At 36.5% G+C, this 22,300-nt stretch overlaps 1 protein-coding gene across 1 annotated transcript; it reads left to right on the top strand.

Moving 5' to 3' along the window:
* Positions 1–4,801: 4,801 nt before the first annotated feature.
* LOC115970600 lies at positions 4,802–7,318 on the top strand. The gene is made up of 5 exons (XM_031090208.1): positions 4,802–4,931; positions 5,418–5,566; positions 5,723–6,407; positions 6,531–6,725; positions 6,948–7,318. Exons 1-5 carry the CDS (start codon positions 4,802–4,804, stop codon positions 7,316–7,318), a joined length of 1,530 nt encoding a protein of 509 aa, XP_030946068.1.
* The last annotated feature ends 14,982 nt before the right edge of the window (positions 7,319–22,300 follow it).

Here is a 22,300-nt window from a genome sequence, read left to right as displayed (position 1 = left end):
TTCTGTCCAAAACTTATGAGATTTTTTTTTTACTTGGTTTATTTTTTGACCATAAGCCCCTATACCAGGGCGGGGAAAGTTGACTTGAGGCCGGAAGCCCCTAGAGATGCCCACGCCCTTGGCACTGCAAGGCGTAGCCCCTAGGAGAAGTTTATGCTGGAGCAGCAACTGTATATCGTCGGAGACGGAGGAAACCCCAGGAATTTCTGCTTGCTAGAGAGTTGACTCCAACGCCACCCGCGCCAACGCGCAAGCTTCCCACAGACGGCGCCAATTGTAAGGTCACAATTCTTTTGCGGCCCAATAATGATGTTGGGCTCGCACCTGAAAAATCCCTTACAATATGATTTGTAGAGAGTGGGCTTGAAAAACTAGCCGTTGGTCACGGAGCGGTGCCCGGTCTTGGTTTTAGAGGAATTCATTGTAGAAAAAGGAGTTGGGCTTGAACATTTAAGCCCTACGGCGTCGCACCCTATGGGATAGGACTCCTCGGACTTGATCCGAGGACCATTAAGGTCTTCCCCGGTTACCCAACGATGGGCTTTTTCGGTGAAGTCAGGTGTTGTTGAGGTGTTCTCACCCATGTAGTCTTTCTTTTTTTGGAGACGAGATGGGACTCCCCCTTAGATTTACTTACTTCCTTCTTTTATACTCGTCTGCGTTAACTGTCCTTCGTCCACGTGTAGGGTCAATCTTTACAAGACTGATATTTATCCCATCAGTCTAATCCCAGAATTGTTGGGGATGATTGATAAAGCTGAAGAATACGGCTTTGCTAGGTGCAAAGTCTTATCTGGGAAGGGTCATAAGGGTAACTTTCCCAAGATATTTTAGGTCTCTTCTCAAGTTTAGTCCTATGCCAGTTTTACCCCTTTATTCCGGTGGGATTTTGGATCTGCCGAGGACTGAACTGTCCTCGGCTGTATTCCAAAAACAGTCTTGTGCTCTATGTTATCGGACTTGGGCCATAGCTCTCCTCGGCTTGGGCCTTCGGACTCTCCACAAGCAAATGGGCCTAGCCCATAGATTATTGGGCCCCACACTAAGTATGTAGCAGAAATTAAATTGACATGGTAAACTTTATAAATCTTGATAGATAGCTATCTATCGAGCTAGCTGTCGAGCCACGAGTTTCAGCAACTTTCAAACCTTGATAGATGCTAGCTGTCGAGTTTTAAAATTTGGCACTTTCTCACTTGATTCTTGGAAAGACTTGCATGACTTTAATACTTGAACTTGAAACCTTATTTCTTGAAGCATTAAACACATCCTAGATCTACCCAAATACAAGTAAAACGTGTTTTTTCAAAGGATTAGCCAACTACATGAAATGTTGACATATGTTCCTAACATTGAATTACATATATCCTAACACTTTCCATCAACCCACTATCGGAAAAGGATGATGTGGCTAATAGATCAAATAAAAAAATAATATAATATTTACTGTTGTCCACCGTGACCATACCTGCTCAGGATGTGTCCTTGGGCTATGGGGGTGGGATTGGTTAGAGGGGTTATAATAGGCTGGGATGTATAGATTGTTTGAATTGCAAGTACTCTCATATCCATACTTTCTTGGCAGTTTAATCAGAATCCCGGCCTTTTTGTTTTTATCTTTTTAGATTATTGATTGGAGTTTTGTGTGGTTTTGTTAATAGTTTTAGCAACTGAGACACCAACAGATGATTAAGCAATAGGGCTCCTCCGCGGTATGGGGAGGACAAGCCAAAGCGAGTGGAGGATACCAACAGAGATAGACCCAGCAAGTGGTCCAGAACTAGAATAGAGTAAGGACAAGCACCAAGTTCGTTGGTGGCAGAAATGTTCGTCCTCTAGGTTTGTCACCATCTGCATGGCCTCCTTTACGACAAGCTCAGCAACAGCACCACCAACAACAACAATAGAATCTGCATAATGTGTAATGTTCAACTTGGGTTCCACGTCCTCTACCTCTTCCTCTCTTACCTATTTTGATGAAATAGATATTAGGAAGTGGTCGAATTGCGTTTTAAGCGGTTTTTGTTGGTGGCAGAAATGTTCGTCCTCTGGGTTTGTCACCATCTGCATGGCCTCCTCCACAACAAGCTCAGCAACAGCACCACCAACAACATCAACAGAATCTACATAATGTGTTATGTTCAACTTGGGTTCCACGTCCTCTACCTCTTCCTCTCTTACCTATTTTGATCCTCTCTTACCTATTTTGATGAAATAGATATTAGGAAGTGGTCGAGTTGCGTTTTAAGTGGTTTTCTTCGAGGGAAACCGGGCCTCCTTTAGAATTAAATTGGAATAAACTCATCTGCTTTTTCCATTTCATACTTGGGAATATAAATACGCCTTACAAGATAATGATAAACTTGCTACCAGACTCTATAGGATAGCTATTATCTATAGCTCATCCTTATTTGAAACCGTTACTAAGATAAAGCTTAGCTTATTGGAACTTGAAACCAAATCAATCTAAACAATTGAAACCAAACCAACCTAAACAATTGAAACCAAACCAATCTAAACTAGAACTTATATCAGGAAACGTCATCTATATCTCCTTAGTAACGTGGCTGGCTACGGAAATCTTCTTGTCAACGTGGCCATGCAAGTCTTCATCCTTAGCAACGTGTCTATCTGAAGATGCTTGTAACATAATGGGTCTGCCATGAGAGCTGTCTTTCTTCCAAACCCAGGTGATAAAAGAGAGAGCGCTAGCACCGGTGTGTTCTTGCCTCGCCGAGTTGATGATCCATTTGATACTCGCCGAAAGGCAGGTCCACACTCACTTCCACTTACTTTTTAACTTTTGGGGTTTTGTTGGGTCTCAAATTTTGTTTATTGCTTGCTTTGTATTTCCAGTATGGCCACGGTGGACAACAGTAAATATTATATTATTTTTTTATTCTGTCTGTCAACCATGTCATCTTTCTCCACTGACGGAAATGACTAAAATGAAACACGCTAATTAAAATAAGGTCTAAATACAGTGAAATGAAAATGTAAGGATCAAAATAGAAATGAGGCTAAAACTTGAGGACTAAAAGTGTATTTAGTCCTTATTTCTAATAGTAACACTCCAAAGCTATAACCTATAAACATTACACTTCTCATTAACTTTCATTGTATATGCAAGCTCTGTTAGAAAAAGAGATCAAGGTCATACTAACACGATTGTTGGTGATAAAGTTAGAACACTATTTGAATTTGTTCAATACAGAAGCAAAATATGAAAAGATATGTGAGATGAATATATTATGTTAGCACCAGTATCTTATATTTTATGTACCGCTGTTCATTCTTTAATTATTTGTTCAATTATTGGAGTTGGACAAAAGATTCTTCTTATTTAGAGCATTTGCGATTAAGGACTTAAATAATTTAACTTTTAACAACTTAAAAACTTACTTTATCTATTTTAACACATCACTTTATAATATACATTATTTCAAAAGTTCTAAGGCCTATTTGTTAGAGGAGTTTGAGTAATGTTGTTTATATTTTTTTTTTTTTATATGTGCGGGTGAAAAAGTGTGTGAAAATACGTGTAATGTTATTTAAAAACTGAAAATATGTGTTTGAGTATGCTTACCAAACAGCCCCCATTTTTTATCACTTTGTTAAAAAAAAAATATTATCTGTGCTCCCTTCACTTTTTCTATCTTCTTCTCCATCTCTTTTTTTTCTCTGCCACCCAAACCCACTGCCACCAACTACCACCACTGGTTTAAAAAAAAACACATAAATAAGAACCCACAACCCACCACCAACCACCACCATTGAAAAAAAAAAAAAAAAAGCTACCACCAATCATAACCCACTAGCCATGAAACCCACTCAACAACCAACCACTCAACCACCGCCATAGCCACTGTAACCATTGAAAAAAATTAACATTATTTTTTTATAATATTTAGCTACAGTAAGCTATTAAAAATGGCAGTTCATTGTAGCTGATACTTAAGGGTTTTTTTTTTTTGTTATGACACTTTTGATGTTGTGGGTGTTTTTAGTGCTCTGAGTGCTAAATTAACTTTTTAGTTATTTTTAATTTAGCATATGTAATGTGAATGCTCTTTATAATCTTTAATTTTACAAACCGACAAATGTCAAAAAAAATTTATGAACTAGCCAAAAAAATTAATGGACTAGTTTACTTTTCAATTTTATCCTACTGAGTAATTTAACATATGCCAAAGGCTTTGTAGCTGAATTGACATTTTTTCATGCACAAAGTACTTGAAGGTCTAGGGGGGAAAGAGTTCGAGTTGTAGGGTTAGCACTACAACCAACTTATAAATAATTTTAAAAAAATTAAAAATTAAAACTGACCTGTCCGTTTCTGAGGGATCCATTCAATCAAATTCCAGCAGGAAATGTAAAATGTAATTGGTTGCAAGTGCACTAAATATAACAGTAATAATTCTCTCATATTTGTTATTGTACATAATTCATATACGCTAAATTTATAATTTCTTGCGTGGATGTTTATATTTTTAATTATTATTTATTGATTTCTATATTTAAAATGTGAAAGGAGTGATTTGTATAGATGATGTACAATAATGAACATATGAGAATCAATACCCTAAATATAAAGGATTAATGTGATATGTTTAATGTTACATGATTACTTGTATCTTGTGTAGAAAAAAAATGTACAGTATTATGTAATATTCGTACAGTAATGTCTAAAAGGCACAGGTGTTCTAATTTGGCAATTGGAAATTAGGTCTGTTGTGGCAAAATAAATAAATAATAAATAAAATGAAAAAGAAACTAATACTTGAGTGGGTTTACCGTTTACATGACAGATGCTCTTCTAGGTAACTCGGAAAATTGTAATGGTATGAAATTGGACTTCTCCCATGTGCAAACCTTTGAAATCTCTTTAAAACTTGTCCTTCTCAGGTTTTTGAAAATTGATTGGATATTGGGTACGTCATGGCCCTTCCATACACCTTTTGAAACCTTTTTTAAACCTTTCTCTTCCTATGGGTTGAGGAGGAAGCAAAAGCAGCACAGTGGAATAAGGAAAGCAAGACGACTGCAAGACTAAACAAGACTCCCAAGACTACTGTGGATAGCTTTTCATCTAATAAAAATGCCATTAGTTTAGTGGTTATAAACTTTAGAGAGATGTAATTGGTTTCTGGGTGGTTGAAAATTTTGGCTAAAAGCACATGATATCTTATCTCCTATCTCCCACATGCAAACCTTTGGAATCTCTTTAAAACTTGCCAATTCTTTTTAGGGGTTTGAAAATTGATTGGATGTTAATAGGTCCTGGGTTATAGCCGGTGACTTTAATGAACCCCTCCTTAGCGAGGATAAATTTAGGGGTAGGGCGGTGAGTGTTAATAGGTCTTTACTGTTGAAGGAGTGTTTGGATAAATGTAATATGTTGGATATTGGATTCGCAGGTCCACGTTTCACTTGGACAAACAGAAGGGAGGTGCAAGCTTTGATTCAGGAGAGAATTGATAGATTTTTTGTGAACCCAAGTTGGTGTGTGATGTATCCTGATGCTAAGATAACTCATTTGACCCAGTGTCACTTGGACCACTGTCCAGTACTTCTAGAGGTGCAGCTGAGAACCTAAAATGGGAGGAGTAGGCTTTTTCGTTTCCAAACGGGGTGGTTGTTGGATCCTTCTTTTTTCCTGATAGTGCATCAGGCGTGGGAAAGTAATAATAGGCTGGTTGATGCTATTAATTGGTTTATGCAGAAAGCTAAGGAGTGGAATAATAACCAATTCAGGAATATTTTCACTAGAAAAAAGAATTTGATGTCGAGACTAAATGGTATTCAAAGAGCGCTAGCTTTAAGACCATCGGAATTTCTTGTGAAGTTGGAGGATGTGCTCCTTAAGGAAATGGATCTTGTGCTTAGACAGGAGGAGGAGTTGTGGGTTTTAAAATCAAGGGTGAATTGGATGATACAGGGTGACCATAATACGAACTTTTATCATGTTTCAACCTTGGTTAGACGGAAGAGGAATCAAATCATGGCTATCAAGAATGTAGTGGGAGAGTGGATCCATGAGGAGGGGGAGATAAAAGATTTCATTAGGTGTGGCTTTGAGCAGATTTTCTTGTCTTCTCATTCTTGTGTGTCTAGGCTAGATCCCGCTATTTCTCAATGGCAACTTAGGCTCTCGGATTTGGAGAAGGAGAATATTAGTGGGGGGGCTTCTGAAGAAGAGATAAAGGCAGCCCTTTGGTCTTTGAAACCTTTCAAAGCCTTGGGACCGGATGGGCTTCATGTGGGCTTTTTCCAAAAGTTTTGGCATATTGTGGGCAAGTCCGTGATTGAAGAGGTTCAAAAGGTTTTTGATGATAGAAAAGTGCCGGAGACTTTAAATAGTACCCACATTGCCTTGATTCCAAAAATTCAGAGTCCGGAAACTTTGGGTAATTATAGACCTATTAGTTTGTGTAATACGGTGTATAAGGTGGTTACTAAAATTATTGTGGCAAGGTTATGACCTTACTTGGACAAACTCATCTCTCCTATGCAAACGGCTTTTGTGCCAGGTCGTAAAGGGATTGATAATATTATTATTGCCCAAGAGATCATTCATTCCCTTGGAAAGAAGAAAGGAAGGACTGGGTATATGGCGCTTAAGAATGATTTGGAGAAAGCTTATGATAAGCTTGAATGGGACTTCATCAAAGATATGCTTATTCGGGTTAATCTTCCAATGGATATTATAGATGTCATAATGAGTTGTATGTCTACAGTTTCTACATCTATTTTATTCAATGAAGAAGCCCTTGACCCGATTTATCCCTCTAAGGGTATAAGGCAGGGAGACCCGATATCTCCATACTTGTTCATCCTGTGCATGGACTATCTTGGGTAGCTTATTGAAGAGAAGTATAGTGGGAAGTTGTGGTAGCCAGTGAAGGCATCTCAGAGTGGTCCAGCTTTTTCCCACCTATTCTTTCCAGATGATTTAATTCTCTTTGCCAAAGTTGATTGGGTTAATTGTGCGGCCATTAGAGATGTTTTGGATACCTTTTGTAGCATTTCTAGCCAAATAGTGAGTGAAGCTAAGTCAGGGGTGTACTTCTCACCAAATGTCAATAGGGATACTAAGGAGTCCCTTTGTGACATTTTGGGGTTTGCGTTAATGCCGTATCTTGGTAAATACCTTGGATTCCCGCTAAAACATTCGGGTTCTTCTTCACATGATTATGAATTTATTTTGGATAGAGTGAAGCAAAAACTTTCTGGGTGGAAGGCTAACCTTTTATCTTTGGCTGGCTGTAGAGTGCTCATTCAGTCATCATTGGCTGCTATCCCCTCGTACATTATGTAGTGCTCTTACCTTCCGGGAAGGGTATTGAATGGCTTAGATATAGTGAAAAGGAACTTCCTTTAGGGGTCTACAGATTCAGCCAAGAAAATTCATTGGGTTGGTTGGGAGAAGGTGACAAAATCTAAGGAGGAAGGTGGTTTGGGGTTGCAAACAGCCGAGGGTAGGAATGTGGCACTCTTATCCAAACTTAATTGGAGATTTCATACGGAGGGGGAGGCACTGTGGGTTAATGTGTTGAAGATGAAGTATTGCAACCATCGAAGGAGAGCAGCCGCTAATGCAAATAGTCTCCCTTGCTCCTTAATATGGGCAACCATGAAGAAAAGGATGGGCACTTTTAACAAGGGTTGTAGATGGTTGGTGACCAAAAACAACTCTTTGAATATTTGGCATAACAATTGGACGAATGGGGAACCCCTTAGAAAGTTGATCCAAGGGCCTATTTCTCAAGAGGCCAATCTTTTGGAAATTGAAGATATTATGCTTGATATGAGCTGGGATTGGGAGAAAACAATCTTTGAGTTATCGGATGAAGTGAAGGGTTTGATTTGTGCAATTCCCATGTCGACTTTAGGAGGTGGCTCGGATAAATTGGCTTGGGCCAGATCATCCAATGGGTCCTTTGATGTCAAAAGCGCATATGGTTTTGCTATGGAGTCTTCCAATGAGATTGCTTTTATAGCTAGCTGGATTTGGAAGGCAAATTTGCTTCCAAAGGTTAGAATGTTCATTTGGTTGTGTGCTCACAATAGTATTTGTGTTAAGGTTTGTTTAGGAAGAAGAGGAGTGGTTCAAGATGAAGTGTGCCCTGTTTGCTGCAATGGTGCTGAAACTATCTTGCATGCCTTGAGAGATTGCTCTCACCTAAAACATATTTGGAACCAGTTAGGGGTCACGGCTTCAAATTATGATTTCTAGCATGTTAATTTGTTGGATTGGTTGTCTCTTAATGTTAGAACTAATGATAAGCTGCATGTCATGGGTACCCCTTGGAAACTTGTTTTTCATTTTGCTCTATGGAGCATTTGGAAGAGTAGGAATGACATCATTTTCAATAGGAAAGGTTGGAATCAAAATTTGGCTTTGGATATTGTGTATCAAGCTATGGAGTATTTTCATTGTATGGCTGCTCCTAGGATGCAAGGCCGTAGAGTCTTAAGGAGAATTAGGTGGGAGCGTCCTGTCCAAGGGTGGAAGAAATTGAACACTAATGGGTCATGCAGTGAGCTTCACGGCCTGGCTAGTTGTGGGGGAGTGGTGAGGAATAAGGATGGGCAGTGGGTAGTTGGGTTCAGTAAGCGGATTGGGATCACCAACAGTTTGCCACTGAGTTGTGGGGGTTGCGTGAGGGTCTCAAGTTGTGCTACAATTTGAATATTCATTGTCTTGTAGTTGAGATGGATGCCAAGGCTATTGTTGATGTGTTACGAAATGCAGATTATGCTAACAACATTATATCACCTATTTTGGATGATTGTAGGCAGCTGCTTACCCGCTTCCATTATGTCCATATTAATCATTGCTTTCGTCAAGCCAATCAATGTGCTGATGGTTTAGCTAGGATGAGCTTTAGGATGAATACTGATTTTCTTATTTATGATAGTCCGCTTGTGGACATTTTAGATGTTTTTAAGGGTGACCTCAATGGGATGTATTTTAACATGTTTTGTCCTGAACCTTGTTTTGGTGCTTAGTTTTTAATATTATCGTCTTTTCATAAAAAAAAAAAAAGAAAAAAAGAAAATTGATTGGATGTTAGTTACGTCATGGGCCCTACCTTTGGAAATCTTTTTAAAAATCACCCTTTCACATGTGAAAATTATATCTTGTACCTGGCATATATGCCAGGTTTCTCACACACAAGTAAGCCTCACACACTATTTTTACATGGAACTTCATTGTCTTAGTAAGAGGACTGCGGGCATCACCACCCTCTTTTTTTATTTTTAAAACTAATTTTTTTAAATAAAAAATTGCATTAATCCAAACGACCACGTTCTATAAAACTAAAAATTGTAATTTACTTTCAAAAAACTAAGATCCGTTTTAATAAGTGATATTTGAATAAGTTGTACCTTTAAAAAATGTTTTCTGTCAAAGAATTCAACTAAAAATATTCCAAGGAGTAATGGATTAGTTTCCAGTGTTTTGATGTATTTTTGAAGATTATTTAGAAAACCTTTTTTTGGCATTTGGCTTGCATGAAAATAATAACATTTTCTATATTTTAGAAAGATATTAAATAAAAACTTTAATTCAAAATTTTAAAATATTAATACAAAATAATTAAAATCAACCTTTAAAAGTTCGAGGGCGATGATCTTAACTAGCATACGTCATGGGCCCTTCCATACACCTTTTGAAATCTTTTTTAAACCTTTCTCTTCCTATGTGTTAGGACATATGTGGAACTTGTTAGAACATATGCTATGTAATATTGGCTAATCTTTTGACAAAATGCACTTTACTTGTAATTGGATAGATATAAGATGGGTTTAGTACTTCAAAGAACAAGAGTTCAAGTCTAGTATTGAAGTCATGCAAATCTGTCCAATAAACAAGTGAAGAAGTGATGTTCATTAAAGTTCGACAGATAATATCTATTGAGGTTTAATAAGGAATCTTGACAGTTGCTCGACAAAAACAATATTTATCGAGAATTACGAAATTCAGATTTTCAGATATGTTTTTCATGCATATCCAAGTTATTTGTATATGGTTTCTTTTCTCACAACCCTAGACATATATAAGGATTATTTTAAGGGCCGTCTCAGTTGATGCAAGGTGATGCAACTCAATGCAAATTGATTGTGCATGAAAATTGTGACCGAAGATAGAATTTGCCCTAGTTCATCATATTCTGTGTAGAAATTGTTGCATTTTTGCGCCAAGGGTTTTGTAACCAATGAGATTCTTGATCTTCATCGTTGGATGAATTGAAGAACTTTGCAGCCAACCTCTTCCTCAAGTTGGTGTGTTAGTCGCATACTTGAATCCGTGCATCGATTGGTTAGTCATGTACTAGGAGCCGTGCATTGAAAGGAGAGATTGTCACTACATTACAAGTCCAATTGGGTATTAGGGTAAGGGTTCAACTGTAGATTGGTATTAGGTACTAGGATTCTTTTTACTTGTAACAGCTTGTTTTGATAATAGTAGATTCTCGGGAGTGGTGATCAATTCACCCGTTGGGATTTTGTCTCGGTGGTTTTTCCCATTCATAAACAAATCACTTATGTCAAATTTATTTTTCGCTGCATTTAACTTAGTTGGTGATTTGTTTGTGCTATCACGATTATTGCATGTAATTGAATCTAATTAATTTCACTTGACTAATTAATTGATTAATTTATAGAATGGATCAATACATTCTTGGCTTATCACTATGGGTTGAAGAGGAAGCAAAGCAGCACAGTGAAATAAAGAAAGCAACACGACTGCAAGGCTAAACAAGACTCCCAAGACTTTGTGGATAGCTTTTTATCTAATAAAAATGCCATTAGTTTGTGGTTATAAACTTTAGAGAGATGTAATTGGTTTCTGGGTGGTTGAAGATTTTGGCTAAAAGCACATGATATCTCATCTCCTCCCGCATGCAAACCTTTGGAATCTCTTTAAAACTTGCCAATTCTTTTTAGGGGTTTGAAAATTGATTGGGTGTTAGTTACGTCATAGGCCCCACCATTGGAAATCTTTTTAAAAATTGTGCGCCCTTCACATGTGAAAATAATATCTTATACCCGGAATATATGCCAGGTTTCTCACACACAGGTGAGTTTCACACACTATTTTTACATAGAACTTCATTGTCTTAGTAAGAAGGCCGCAGGCATCACCACCCTTTTTTTTTAAAAAAAAAAAAATTAATATTTTTAAATAAAAAATTGCATTAATCCAAACGACCACGTTTTGTAAAACTAAAAATTGTAATTTACTTTTAAAAAACTAAGATCTGTTTTAATTAGTGATATTTGAATAAGTTGTTCCTTTAATTGTCAAAAAATTCAACTAAAAATATTCCAAGGAATAATGGATTAGTTTCCAGTGTTTTGATGTATTTTTGAAGATTATTTAGAAAACCTTTTTTGGCATTTGGCTTGCATGAAAATAATAACATTTTCTATATTTTAGAAAGATATTAAACAAAAACTTTAATGGGTATTTGTATTATATTAAATAAAAACTTTAGAGTACTTAGATAAAAACATTAGAAAGATATTAAATAATAACATTTTCCGTCTTTTTGAAGTTTTGAGAGTACTTAGAGGTTTTTTATTTTTATTTTTATTTTTTTAATGGGTATTTGTATTATATTAGAGGTTTCCTAGATATTGGGGTCAATTTAAAGGTCTTTAGGATTATTTGTTCATTTTAAAGGTTTTAAAATTGTTGTGAAATTTTTAAGGGAATTTTGGAGATTTTAGGAGTATTTTAATTATTTTAGAGGGTTTGAGGGTATTTTAGATCATTTTGAAGGGCCACTGTGCACCCTTGGCTACTACAAGAAAGTTTGCTATTTTCAACGGTTGAAAACATCGAAAAAAGTATTTTCAACGGTTTAAGTGACCCTAATTTATTTTCAAACTTTTAATCCTTAAAATAAATCTAAACCATAAACATCAATAAAAAATAATATTTACGATAATAAATTATAATATTTGTCAATAAAATAAACTTTGAAGCATAGAACAATAAAAATCCAATGCATTAAAGTTGCTATATATTGTAAATTTGTAATTTCGCTTAAAAATATAGAATGGCTGAGTACCCTTATTCTTTACAAGTATAAGGATATATAGATTTACATAAAATAAAATTAACAATCGAACACACACAAACTTATTTATTTTAAATGTGGCCCATAAAATAAGTTTAGAAGTAAGAGAGGATGTAAGTGATTTAAATCCTATCATGCAAATATAGGGTTTTTATTTATTCAGGTAGATTTTGGATTTCATGCATCTTATCGTATGCTCATGCATCTTTGGAAATTAAACATGTTTTAATTTCTTCTGCATCATATAAAATATGAAAAGCCAAAAAGATTTTTTGTTTAGTTTGATTAATTCATTCACATAATTTAGATCTAGGGTGGGATTTTGATCGCGCATCTTTGAGTCAAGGATTTTCATGCATATATCACATAATAGCTTAGGTGGTATATTTCCGAAGATCTTTCTGTTGGAGACTTTTAGGCTTGACAACTTATGCCACTTTCAAACCCCAAAAAAAAAAAATAATAATAATAATAATTCCACTTTCCCCAATTTGATGACAGTTCACCATACAAGTTATTGTCACTCAGATCAATATAGTTCAAGTTTGGATAAAATCTAAAGTCTTCAGTTATATTTCCTGTTAGTTGGTTTCCATCAAACCTAACTCTGAATAGGCTAGTGCAGTTTTTCAAGCTTTTTGGGATAGGACCTATAAAATGGTTATTTATGGCCCCCATATATTCAAGTGATCCAGCTTGGCATATATGTTGAGGTAGATGGCCAATAAAATTGTTATAGCCCAGTTGCTGACTTATGAAATTGGTAAGATTGTTTATTTCAAGTGGAAGGGAACTGGTTAGTTTGTTCATCAACAAGATTAATTCAGTGATGGTGAGCTTGGTTAAATTTCCAATAGAGGTTGAAATTGATCCCGAAAGTTGGTTGTCAGATAGATCAAGCATAGACAAGCTAGCCATCATTCCTATGGAAGAAGGGATTGCACCACACAGACTATTAGATGCTAACTAAACAGTACTGAGATGTTTAAGCAATCCTAATTCCTCTGGGAGGGAACCATTTAGTTTGTTCATCATCAAACTTAAATAGATGACTTTGGTCAAGTTTCCAATAGTGGTTGGAATCAATCCAGAAAGTTTGTTTTCAGTAAGAACGAGCTTAGACAAGTTGGCCATCTGTTCAATAATGGTTGGAATTGATCCAGAAAGTTTGTTTTCGTAGAGCAAAAGTTCGGCCAAGTTGGACATATTTCCTATGGAAGCAGATATGGGACCTGAGAGATTAGTTTCATCTAAATCAAGGGAAACTCTAAACTAGAGCCCTCAATGTTCCTATTTCCTAAGGGATGGAACCATTTAGAAGATTCCCCCAAAAAAAATAAAGAAAACAAAAAAAATAAAAACAAAGAAGAAGACTTTGAAGACTTGTCCGCAGGGTCAGCCTAGGCCTAGGCCATTTGGGCCATGGCCTAAGGCTGCCTAACATAGAAAGGCCCCAAATTAAATGAGGGCAATAAGTTTTTTTTTTTAATTAAAAAAAAGAGTGAGTTATTTGCACTTTTTTTTTTTTAACATATATGTCTTATAAATTGGTATGTCATTGATCACAAAAAAAATTCAATACTCATTTATTCTTTTATTAAAATATCACATCAATTTGTAAGTTTTTTATAGTAAAATTTGTAGTAATTTTAGCATCTTGTCCACACAAAAAAAAATTATAAATTAATAGTAATACAACAGAATCACCAATTCACCATTAAGTGAATGAAAATGCTATAACTAATACAAATTTTATGACAAAAAATTACAAATTGATATGACAAGAATATAATTTGGGTCACTCAAACAATATAATAAATAATTGTTTTGAATGACTTTTTTTTATTGGTGACACGTCAGTTTGTAAAACTTACATAGTAAATATCATTAGCTCACTCTGGGTGAATTAGTCTAATTAATCAAGAATAAAAATATATATAATATAAAAAAACTAAATATTATTTAAGTGATATTTAGATGTAAAAATGCCTTTTAAAATTTTCACTTTAGGCCTCAAACTATTTTAGGCCGGTCCTGTTTGTAAGTAGTCCTATTTCAGGTGGAATTCTTGGTGATTGCTGGGTAAAACAAAGATAGAAGAGTTTAGAAAGGTTACCAATGGTTAAAGTAAAGTTCTAGACAGACTATTGTAAGCCAAGTTGAGATGGGTGAGTTTGGAAATGTTACCAATCTAGTGGGGAATAGTTCCATTAAGCGAGTTATGTGATAGATCAATAGTAACGAGGTTGGGAAAGGATGAGAAACTTAAAGCATACCTCTCGAACCAAGATTCAAAAGGTTTAGATGGGTAAGACTTCCCAACTTATCACAAGTTCCAACCCAATTGCATGGTTGGCCTCCTTCACCCCAAGAAAATAGGAGAGATTGGCTTTCAACTTGGAGTCCAAATCTTCTGTCTCACTTTTCCTATTCTATTTTATACTCCACTAATAAAAACTTGCCACACGTCCAACCTTTTTAATTAATTAATAATTTTATGTTTTTCTTATTTTATTAACTAAAAAAAAAAAAAAAAAACCCAACACATCCCCCACCACCCAACCACAACCACCGACCTTCACTGGCAGCACTATCAAGAGATCATTGGCGTCATCAACGCCGCTAGTTACAGCCATCCACCACCATCTTTGTTTTCAAATCTATAACTTTATTAGTTTTGTGACCTCTTGCTAGTGGGTACCCGTATCCATGACCACCTCTTTGTCTTCAAATCTAAGCTGGGGTACCCACCGTCTTATTTTAGGTAATAGAATTAGAAAATCATAAAATTAGAATTTAATTAAGAAGATTGGACATGTGGAGAATTTTTTATTAGTAGAATATAGAGTGAAACAGAAAAAGTGAGACAGAAGATTTAAACTCAACTACTTGCTTTCCATTTAATAAGCGCATCTGCTTCCTTCCATTCTTTTCCTGCTACTTCATCTATAATAGAAACAGCAGCCACAAAAGAAGATGCGGAGAAAGCAGCAAAATAGGACAGACAAAGGAAACCAACGCAACAATCCGGAAACTGTGGATAGCTTTTTATGTAAGGAAGCCATGACTCCAGCTTTTTATGGAAGATTTTTGGCTACAGGCATCGGAATTTATAGAAGGAAATGAAATCTTACCTTACGTCTTCCAATATGCAATAATGCAAATCTTTGGAAAACTTTTTTGAGTCTTGCCCTTCACTGGTCTGGATTTGAAGAGTCTTACGATATTAGGTACATCCGGGGCCCTTCCATGCTCAAATCATTGGAACTAAATTTGGAGGGAAGCTTTGTCTAATAAAGTCTTTTTCTCAAGGAAAAAAATCATAGTTGGTTTGAAAAGTCTAAAATATTGGGTTGTGAGCTGTGACCGTTAATCATTAGGGGAGTGTTTACTGTTTTGTGAGGGTTTCTGGACCAGATATGAACATAAACTATCTTGAGCATCTTTTTTCTTGATGAGTAATCTAAGCCAGGACTGGCTCAACGGCTTTGGAGGTCCTAGCCAAAACTTTAGACAACGGGGTCTTTTATTATATTTAATTATAAATTCATAGTTTTCCGGAAAATACTAAACTTGATCTACTAAGACTAGTCCACTATCCATCCATACCACTAAATCTGATTTCTTAAAATAAATAAATAAAAAAGTGTAAGACTAAGATTAATGCTTTAAGTGGGTCCATTCCATAGTCTTCTAGAGAATACTAAAGAAATCAAAATTTAAGAGTAAAAACAAAAAAGACTAAAGGCTAAAGAGTACAACAAAAGTTAAGCAAAAAAGGAGAATAAAAACCTGGTAGCAAACCATGAAGAAGACCAAAGAGGCAAAGGGAACACTGAAGAGAAAACAAAAAGCAAACCTGAAATGAAGATCTGCGAACACACCAAATCTATTGCCAACACCAATTGATGAGTAAGCCAACTAAAAAAGTTTTATTTATTTATTTATTTTTATTTTAGAATCAAGATGGAGAGAGTGAGTGTTTTTTCTTCTTTCTTTTTTCTGCCTTTTATTACTTGTCTATTCTTTTTTTTTTTTCTGCCTTTTGTTATCTTTTCTTTTGCATTTTGTTACTTGTATATTGAAAAAATCAGTGTCTCTCTTTCTCTCCCTGTCTACATTTCAAGTAATAAACATGGGTTTTCTTAATGAAATGTGGTACAAAGGTTTGATCCAGAGGATACTTGAATGTGGTTTTGGTTTTTTTTTTTTTTTTTTTTTTTTTTTTTTTTCTAAGAAAGCTAAAGATTTGGTGATTTGATTGGCCTTCATGTCCTTTCAACCTTTTTACTTTGTGAGAAACGGTTAGAAATAACTTGTTTCTTCTCAATTTTCAATTAAGGGCTTAAATAATTTGGACGTCTTAAATCTTTTGGATGGGCCTTACTTTTTTTTTTTTTTTTTTTTTTTACAACATTATATAATATATTAGTACTATTGGGGGCCCTCTTACAAGTGGGGGCCTTAGACGGTGGCCTAAATGGCCTATAGGTTCAGCTGACACTGATCTAAGTCCAAGTGCACAATAGTACATTTATAATTTTGCATTGTGTTAATTATCTTTACATGCAAGTTCATGCATCTAAACTTAGAAAATATAAAAGACTCAATTTGAAGTACATATATTTCTATATAATACTACAAAAGTGTAGGTATTGTTCTTAATTTAACCCTACAGGGGTTATAAGCTAATCATATACATTATATATTATGAAACTGAGGGAGTTCCTCTAAGAATTCAATTTAGATTTCTATTGCTCTGTAATTTTTGGCCAAAGAGTCATTCTATGGCAAGTGGCTACCACATATTAAAGAAAGATTAATTTGTAATATGAAAAATTTATGAAAATGATCTAATTTACCAAAATATTTTGGTAAATTCGATCATTTTCATAAGTTTTGCTAGCCAAATCATTTCCTTATTCAAACAAAGCGTACATGCTTTGTTTGTTTCAATCTTAAAATTTTCTAGAAATTGAGTTAATTTTCAAAAAAATATTTTTTAGAAAAATATTTCCTTTTCTTTTTGATTAAAATGCAAAACTGACCATCTAAGTTTCACCTTTTGTCATTTCAGTCCTCTAAATTTCAGTTTTGTTATTTCAGTCCTCAAAGTTTCAAATTTTGTCAATTCCGTCCTCCGTTACCTTTCTGTTAAGTACTACCGTTTATTAACCAAAACGACGCTGTTTTGGAGGATTTTTTTTTTAAAAAATTAATTTAATTTTATTGAAAACATTAATTGCCCAAAAAAAAAAAACAACAACAAGGGAAGTAGGAAACGACGTCGTGAAGGAGAATGCTCCTGGAACATCATTGACACAATCCCAGCCACAACCCGACCCGACTCCAGATCCCCTTCCTCCGTCGCCTTTGCCCCTAGTGGTCGGAGCCTGAGTCCATTTCACCAATCAGGAACACGCGATCGAAAGGGTATGACGGTCCTTCAAGCCTGCGAAATTGCCAGTGACAATATCCCAAAGGGCATGACGGTTCTTCAAGCCTGCGAAATCGCCGGCGACGATATCCCTCGATTCTGTTACCACAGTCGCCTCTCCATCGCCAGAAACTGTCGCATGTGCTTCGTCGTTCAAGCCTAGGAATGTGCCGATGATGTACTCGGGGCATTTTCCTTCACATGTTATTCCTCAGTTTTTTTTTTTTTTTGTTGGTAATTAACGTTTTTCAGTAAAATTAAATTAAATTTTTTAAAAAAAAACCTCCAAAATGGCGTCGTTTTGGTTGATAAACGGTAGCACCTAACAAAAAAGTGACGGAGGATGGAATTGACAAAATTTGAAACTTAGAGGACTGAAATGACAAAACTGAAACTTAGAAGACTGAAATGACAAAAGGGTGAAACTTAGAAGGCCAGTTTTGCATTTTAGCCTTTCTTTTATGTTTGGTAATGACCTAAAAATGAGCCAGAAAACATTTTATGGTGAGATAATATTGTTATCCAAAAGAAATTTAGCAAAAAACAAACTCTTAAAAATAAGTCATATTTTTAATAGGATTTTTCATTGACTAAAGATAGATTTTCATTGAGATTTTTTTATGCTACCAAACACAAGAAGACGCAGAAAATAAATGGAGCAAGAATTGAAGTCTTTACTTTTATATATATATATATACTAGTTACTAACTTGTGCAAATGAAAAGTTTAATAAAAAATGATTATTTCTCTTTTATTTTTTGTCTAAATATGAAATTTGATAATTTATAAAAATTATTAATAGATGTATTTATTATTTTTTCTTTTATATGTAACTATCTATTTTACAATTTAAAAAAAAAAATTATAATATGGCAATATTCTAATGGTAGATTAAATATATAATAAAATTTTAAATCAATTAAAAAATATATAGAATAGCATAACCATATGTAAAATTGATAATTATGATAATTATAAATAGTCATTTATTTTTATTATATTTGTATATGAAATATGAAATATAAAATTTGATAATTATTAACAGGTATTTATTATGATTCATTATGTAGTCTTATTAAATATTTAATTAGGGTAAGTGTTTATAATTATTTATTATGATTGTGTTTGTATATGGAACTATCTTTTTTATCATTTAAAGGAAATATGTAACAAGATTCTAATTAAAGGTTTATATATAGAATTGAATTTAAATTTAATTAATATATGTTAAAATATTAATGTGAAAATTCTGATTCTCAAAAGCTTATAAGGTTCTTAAAAAAAATCTTATATAGCTAAATATTATGAGATCTGTACAGATGAAGGGCCCAAATATAGGTATTGGGTCGTGAGTTGCGCCCGAGGACGTCAAATAACCCGAGGATAGACTAGTCGGGTGAAGGCAGATAGATATTGGGCCGAGGAAGAGATTAGGCCATGATGAGCAGGAGACGTTGCTCGAGGAACAATACCTCCTCGGCCAGAAAGGTGGAGGCCGACCACCTATCAAGTACTGGGCAACAAGCAATCGTGCTTGGAAAGATAAGCATAAAAAAGAGATGAATCAACAGAATTGAGAAATATCTGAGGAAGAAAGCTACTACCACCGCATTGAATACTCTACATCTAACCCCCTAGTCGCATTAATATGGAGATGATACCTGAACAGTAACTTTCAGTTACCCACAAAGACTTCAAGAAGGTGCTGATAGGACAAGTATTAAGACTTGCAATCTAATTTACATGTGAAGGGCTGAGATGAAAGAAGAGAAAGGAGTATAAAATGGAGAAACCCCATTACAGAGAGAGTTATCAAAAAAAGTAGAGAAAAATGATTGTGTACCCAAGAACTGTAATTTTTGTATAAGTCTAAGAGAGAGATATAAAAACAGACCTTCCTCGGATTTGATTGAGGAGAACTTTTCTTGTTCAAAACTGTTTGTTTCATTCTTTCCAATAATAACTAACATATTGTGATCATTATCTTCCTAATTCATTGAAAGTTTAATTTCCAGACCACTCTCTAACAAATTCATTGTTTTGGGCTCATTAGGCCATTAACCATCCATTTGGGTTGTGGAGCAAATCGTAACCTTACAAGATCAATTAAAAGTCAAATGTTTTTTACTTTATATATACTAATGTCAATGTAGCCTCATGTATATGCACGGATACAATAAAAAATAATCACAATTATAATTTATACTGTTCAAATTAGTATTTTATTTAGAAAATATTCAAATTATACATGGTATTAGCTTACACTTTTTTTTTAAACCATACATTTCTAAAATATGTAATGGTTTCTGTGGGGATAAAGTTCATCAGTCAACAATGGGCCTTGGCACCCATGCGGGGCCCAGCCATAACAGGAAGTGAGGACATGGCCAAAGGACTTCCGGCCCACCCTGTTGGGCCGGGCCTGTTTGGGAGGCGTCCGAGGAGGAGTGTCTCCTCGGACACATCAAATGGGAGTCCAACACACACCCTTCACCTAGTGGGAAATCGTCCCAAACCGAAGGGAAATGCTGGACGCTCAGGGGGGCAACCACAACTGCCGCATTAAATGCAAGGGAGCTACTTTTCCAGCCGCATTAATGTGGAGAGGATAGGAAGACAGTATTATCTTGGCCAGTGCAACTCACAGAAAAGGGGGAGGGTGTCCTATGGGACAGACACTCAAGTAGAGGCCCAGATGATCAACAAGTGTAGGGCTATTATCATGCAAAGGATGCTATATAAGAGAAGAAAACCCCCATGATCAAGGGATCGGAAGCTGGAGAGCAAAAAGTAAGGAAAAGAAAGAGAAAAAGAGAGAAGTTCTGTAAGAAACGCCTAAGCTGTTGTTCCATGAACTGTTATCTTAGAAGGCTCAATAAAACGTTCCCACGTTTAGATGGTTGCATGGCTTACTAACTATTAAGTGCACTCTGTCTTGACCTAGTTCTTCGACCCACTCTCTACAAATTCATTGTTGAGGGTCTTTTGGACCAGAATTGCCTGCTTACTGGGCCTGGGCCCCAAAATCCGCCCTTACAATTAGCGCCGTCTGTGGGAAGAATTTGTGTCTCGACAAGTGAACAGTAAGAAATGGAAGGATCAGGCCCGCGTCAAACCGGACATGCAGATTCTCAACGGCAGGACAATTTTTTAAATGTCGAACGAGGGAACAACCAAGATAACCAACGAGAGGGAAGCGTGAACACCTCTTATACAAGTAAAAGTCGTTCAAAGGGGAAGGATCATGCATCCCGTGAGCAAGACGATCGAAAGGCTTTACGAAAAGAGATTGATGACTTGAAGAAAAAGCTGCGCCGAGCACAGCAAAAACGTCCTTTACCCTCCTCGGGCTCTAGCAGTGGCGAGGATAATGAATACCGGCAAAGATCAAGAACCCCTCCGAGCGAGACCTTTTCCTACGAGGAAGAGAGGCCTCGTAAACGCAGCCACAAAAGCCCATCTTACCAAGGCTTGGCCAATGATGCCATGAGTAAGGCCCTGGATCGCATCTCCCAGCCGCCGTTTACACGTAGAATAGAGAGGGCAGTGCTTCCTCGGCGGTTCCATCAACCAACGTTTGCCATATACAATGGTCGGTCCAACCCAGTGGAGCATGTGAGCCAATTCAATCAAAGGATGGCCGTCCACACCAGGGATGAGGCGTTAATGGATAGGATATTCCCATCTAGTTTGGGACCCATGGCAATAAGATGGTTCGATTCCCTCCAGCCGAATTCCATAGATTCCTTTAAACAGCTGACGCAGGCTTTTGGTTCCTGTTTCATCACCAGCACTAGAGTCCCTCGGCCCCTCGATTCCCTCCTATCCCTGTCCATGCGGGAAGGAGAGACGCTGAAGGCCTACTCGGATAGATACTGGGAAATGTATAACGAGATCGAAGGGAAAAATGAGGATGTCGCCATCAGCGCGTTCAAAAGGGGCTTGCCGACAGAACATGGCTTAAGAAAGTCCCTCACTGGAAAGCCAGTCACCAGCGTGCGCCAGCTCATGGACTGAATTGACAAGTACAAAAGGATCGAGGAGGACCAACAGATGGGGAAGGGTAAAGCGAAGTTCGTCCCTCAGGAGAGGAGGGACTTTAGGTCGGAACGGTTTAACAACAGTAACAGGCCGAGAAGGGACTATATAGAGCAATCTGGATCTACTGGGGCTCAGACAGTCCATGCTGTGTTCCGAGAACCTCTCCACAAAATCCTAGAGAATGTGAAGTATGAGCCTTTCTTTCAGTGGCCGAACAAGATGGCTAGCGATCCTTTGAAGCGTAATCAAAACCTATATTGCGCATACCATCAGGAATCCGGTCACACTACTGATGATTGTAGGAACCTGAAGAACTATTTAGACAGGCTCGTCCGAGAAGGGAAGCTGAGACATCTGCTGCATCGATCTGAAGGATGGCAAGAACCATCAAACAATGAAACCAGATAAAGTGCGTTGAGGCCACCCATTGGCATAATTAATGTCATTCTCGCCGCACCTAGAAGGACAGGCTCTGTCCCCCTCAGGGTAATGTCAGTGAGCAATCTCCCGACTAAGCCAGATGACAGGGAACCCAAGAGGGCTAGAGTGAGCGCCACGCCATTGATTGGGTTCACGGAGGAAGACAAACAAGGGACTATCCAACCCCATGATGATGCCTTAGTCGTGACGCTCAGGAAAGGAGGTTATGACGTCAAAAGGGTGTTAGTTGATCAAGGCAGCGCGGTGGAGATAATGTACCCTGATTTGTATAAGGGATTGAACTTGA

Source organism: Quercus lobata, chromosome 12 (assembly GCF_001633185.2).
Source record: "Quercus lobata isolate SW786 chromosome 12, ValleyOak3.0 Primary Assembly, whole genome shotgun sequence".
Classification (NCBI taxonomy): Eukaryota; Viridiplantae; Streptophyta; class Magnoliopsida; order Fagales; family Fagaceae; genus Quercus; species Quercus lobata.
Note: the sequence above shows the minus strand (reverse complement) of the source record. Positions and strands in the feature narration are given on the sequence as shown.

Coding starts and splice junctions, on each gene's coding strand:
- LOC115970600 (XM_031090208.1), top strand. CDS start 4,802: ATGACAGATGCTCTTCTAGGTAACTCGGAAAATTGTAATGGTATGAAA. Junction 6,408..6,530: donor TCAGAGTCCGGAAACTTTGG/GTAATTATAGAC, acceptor CTTTTGTGCCAG/GTCGTAAAGGGATTGATAAT. Junction 6,726..6,947: donor TATAGATGTCATAATGAGTT/GTATGTCTACAG, acceptor TATTCTTTCCAG/ATGATTTAATTCTCTTTGCC.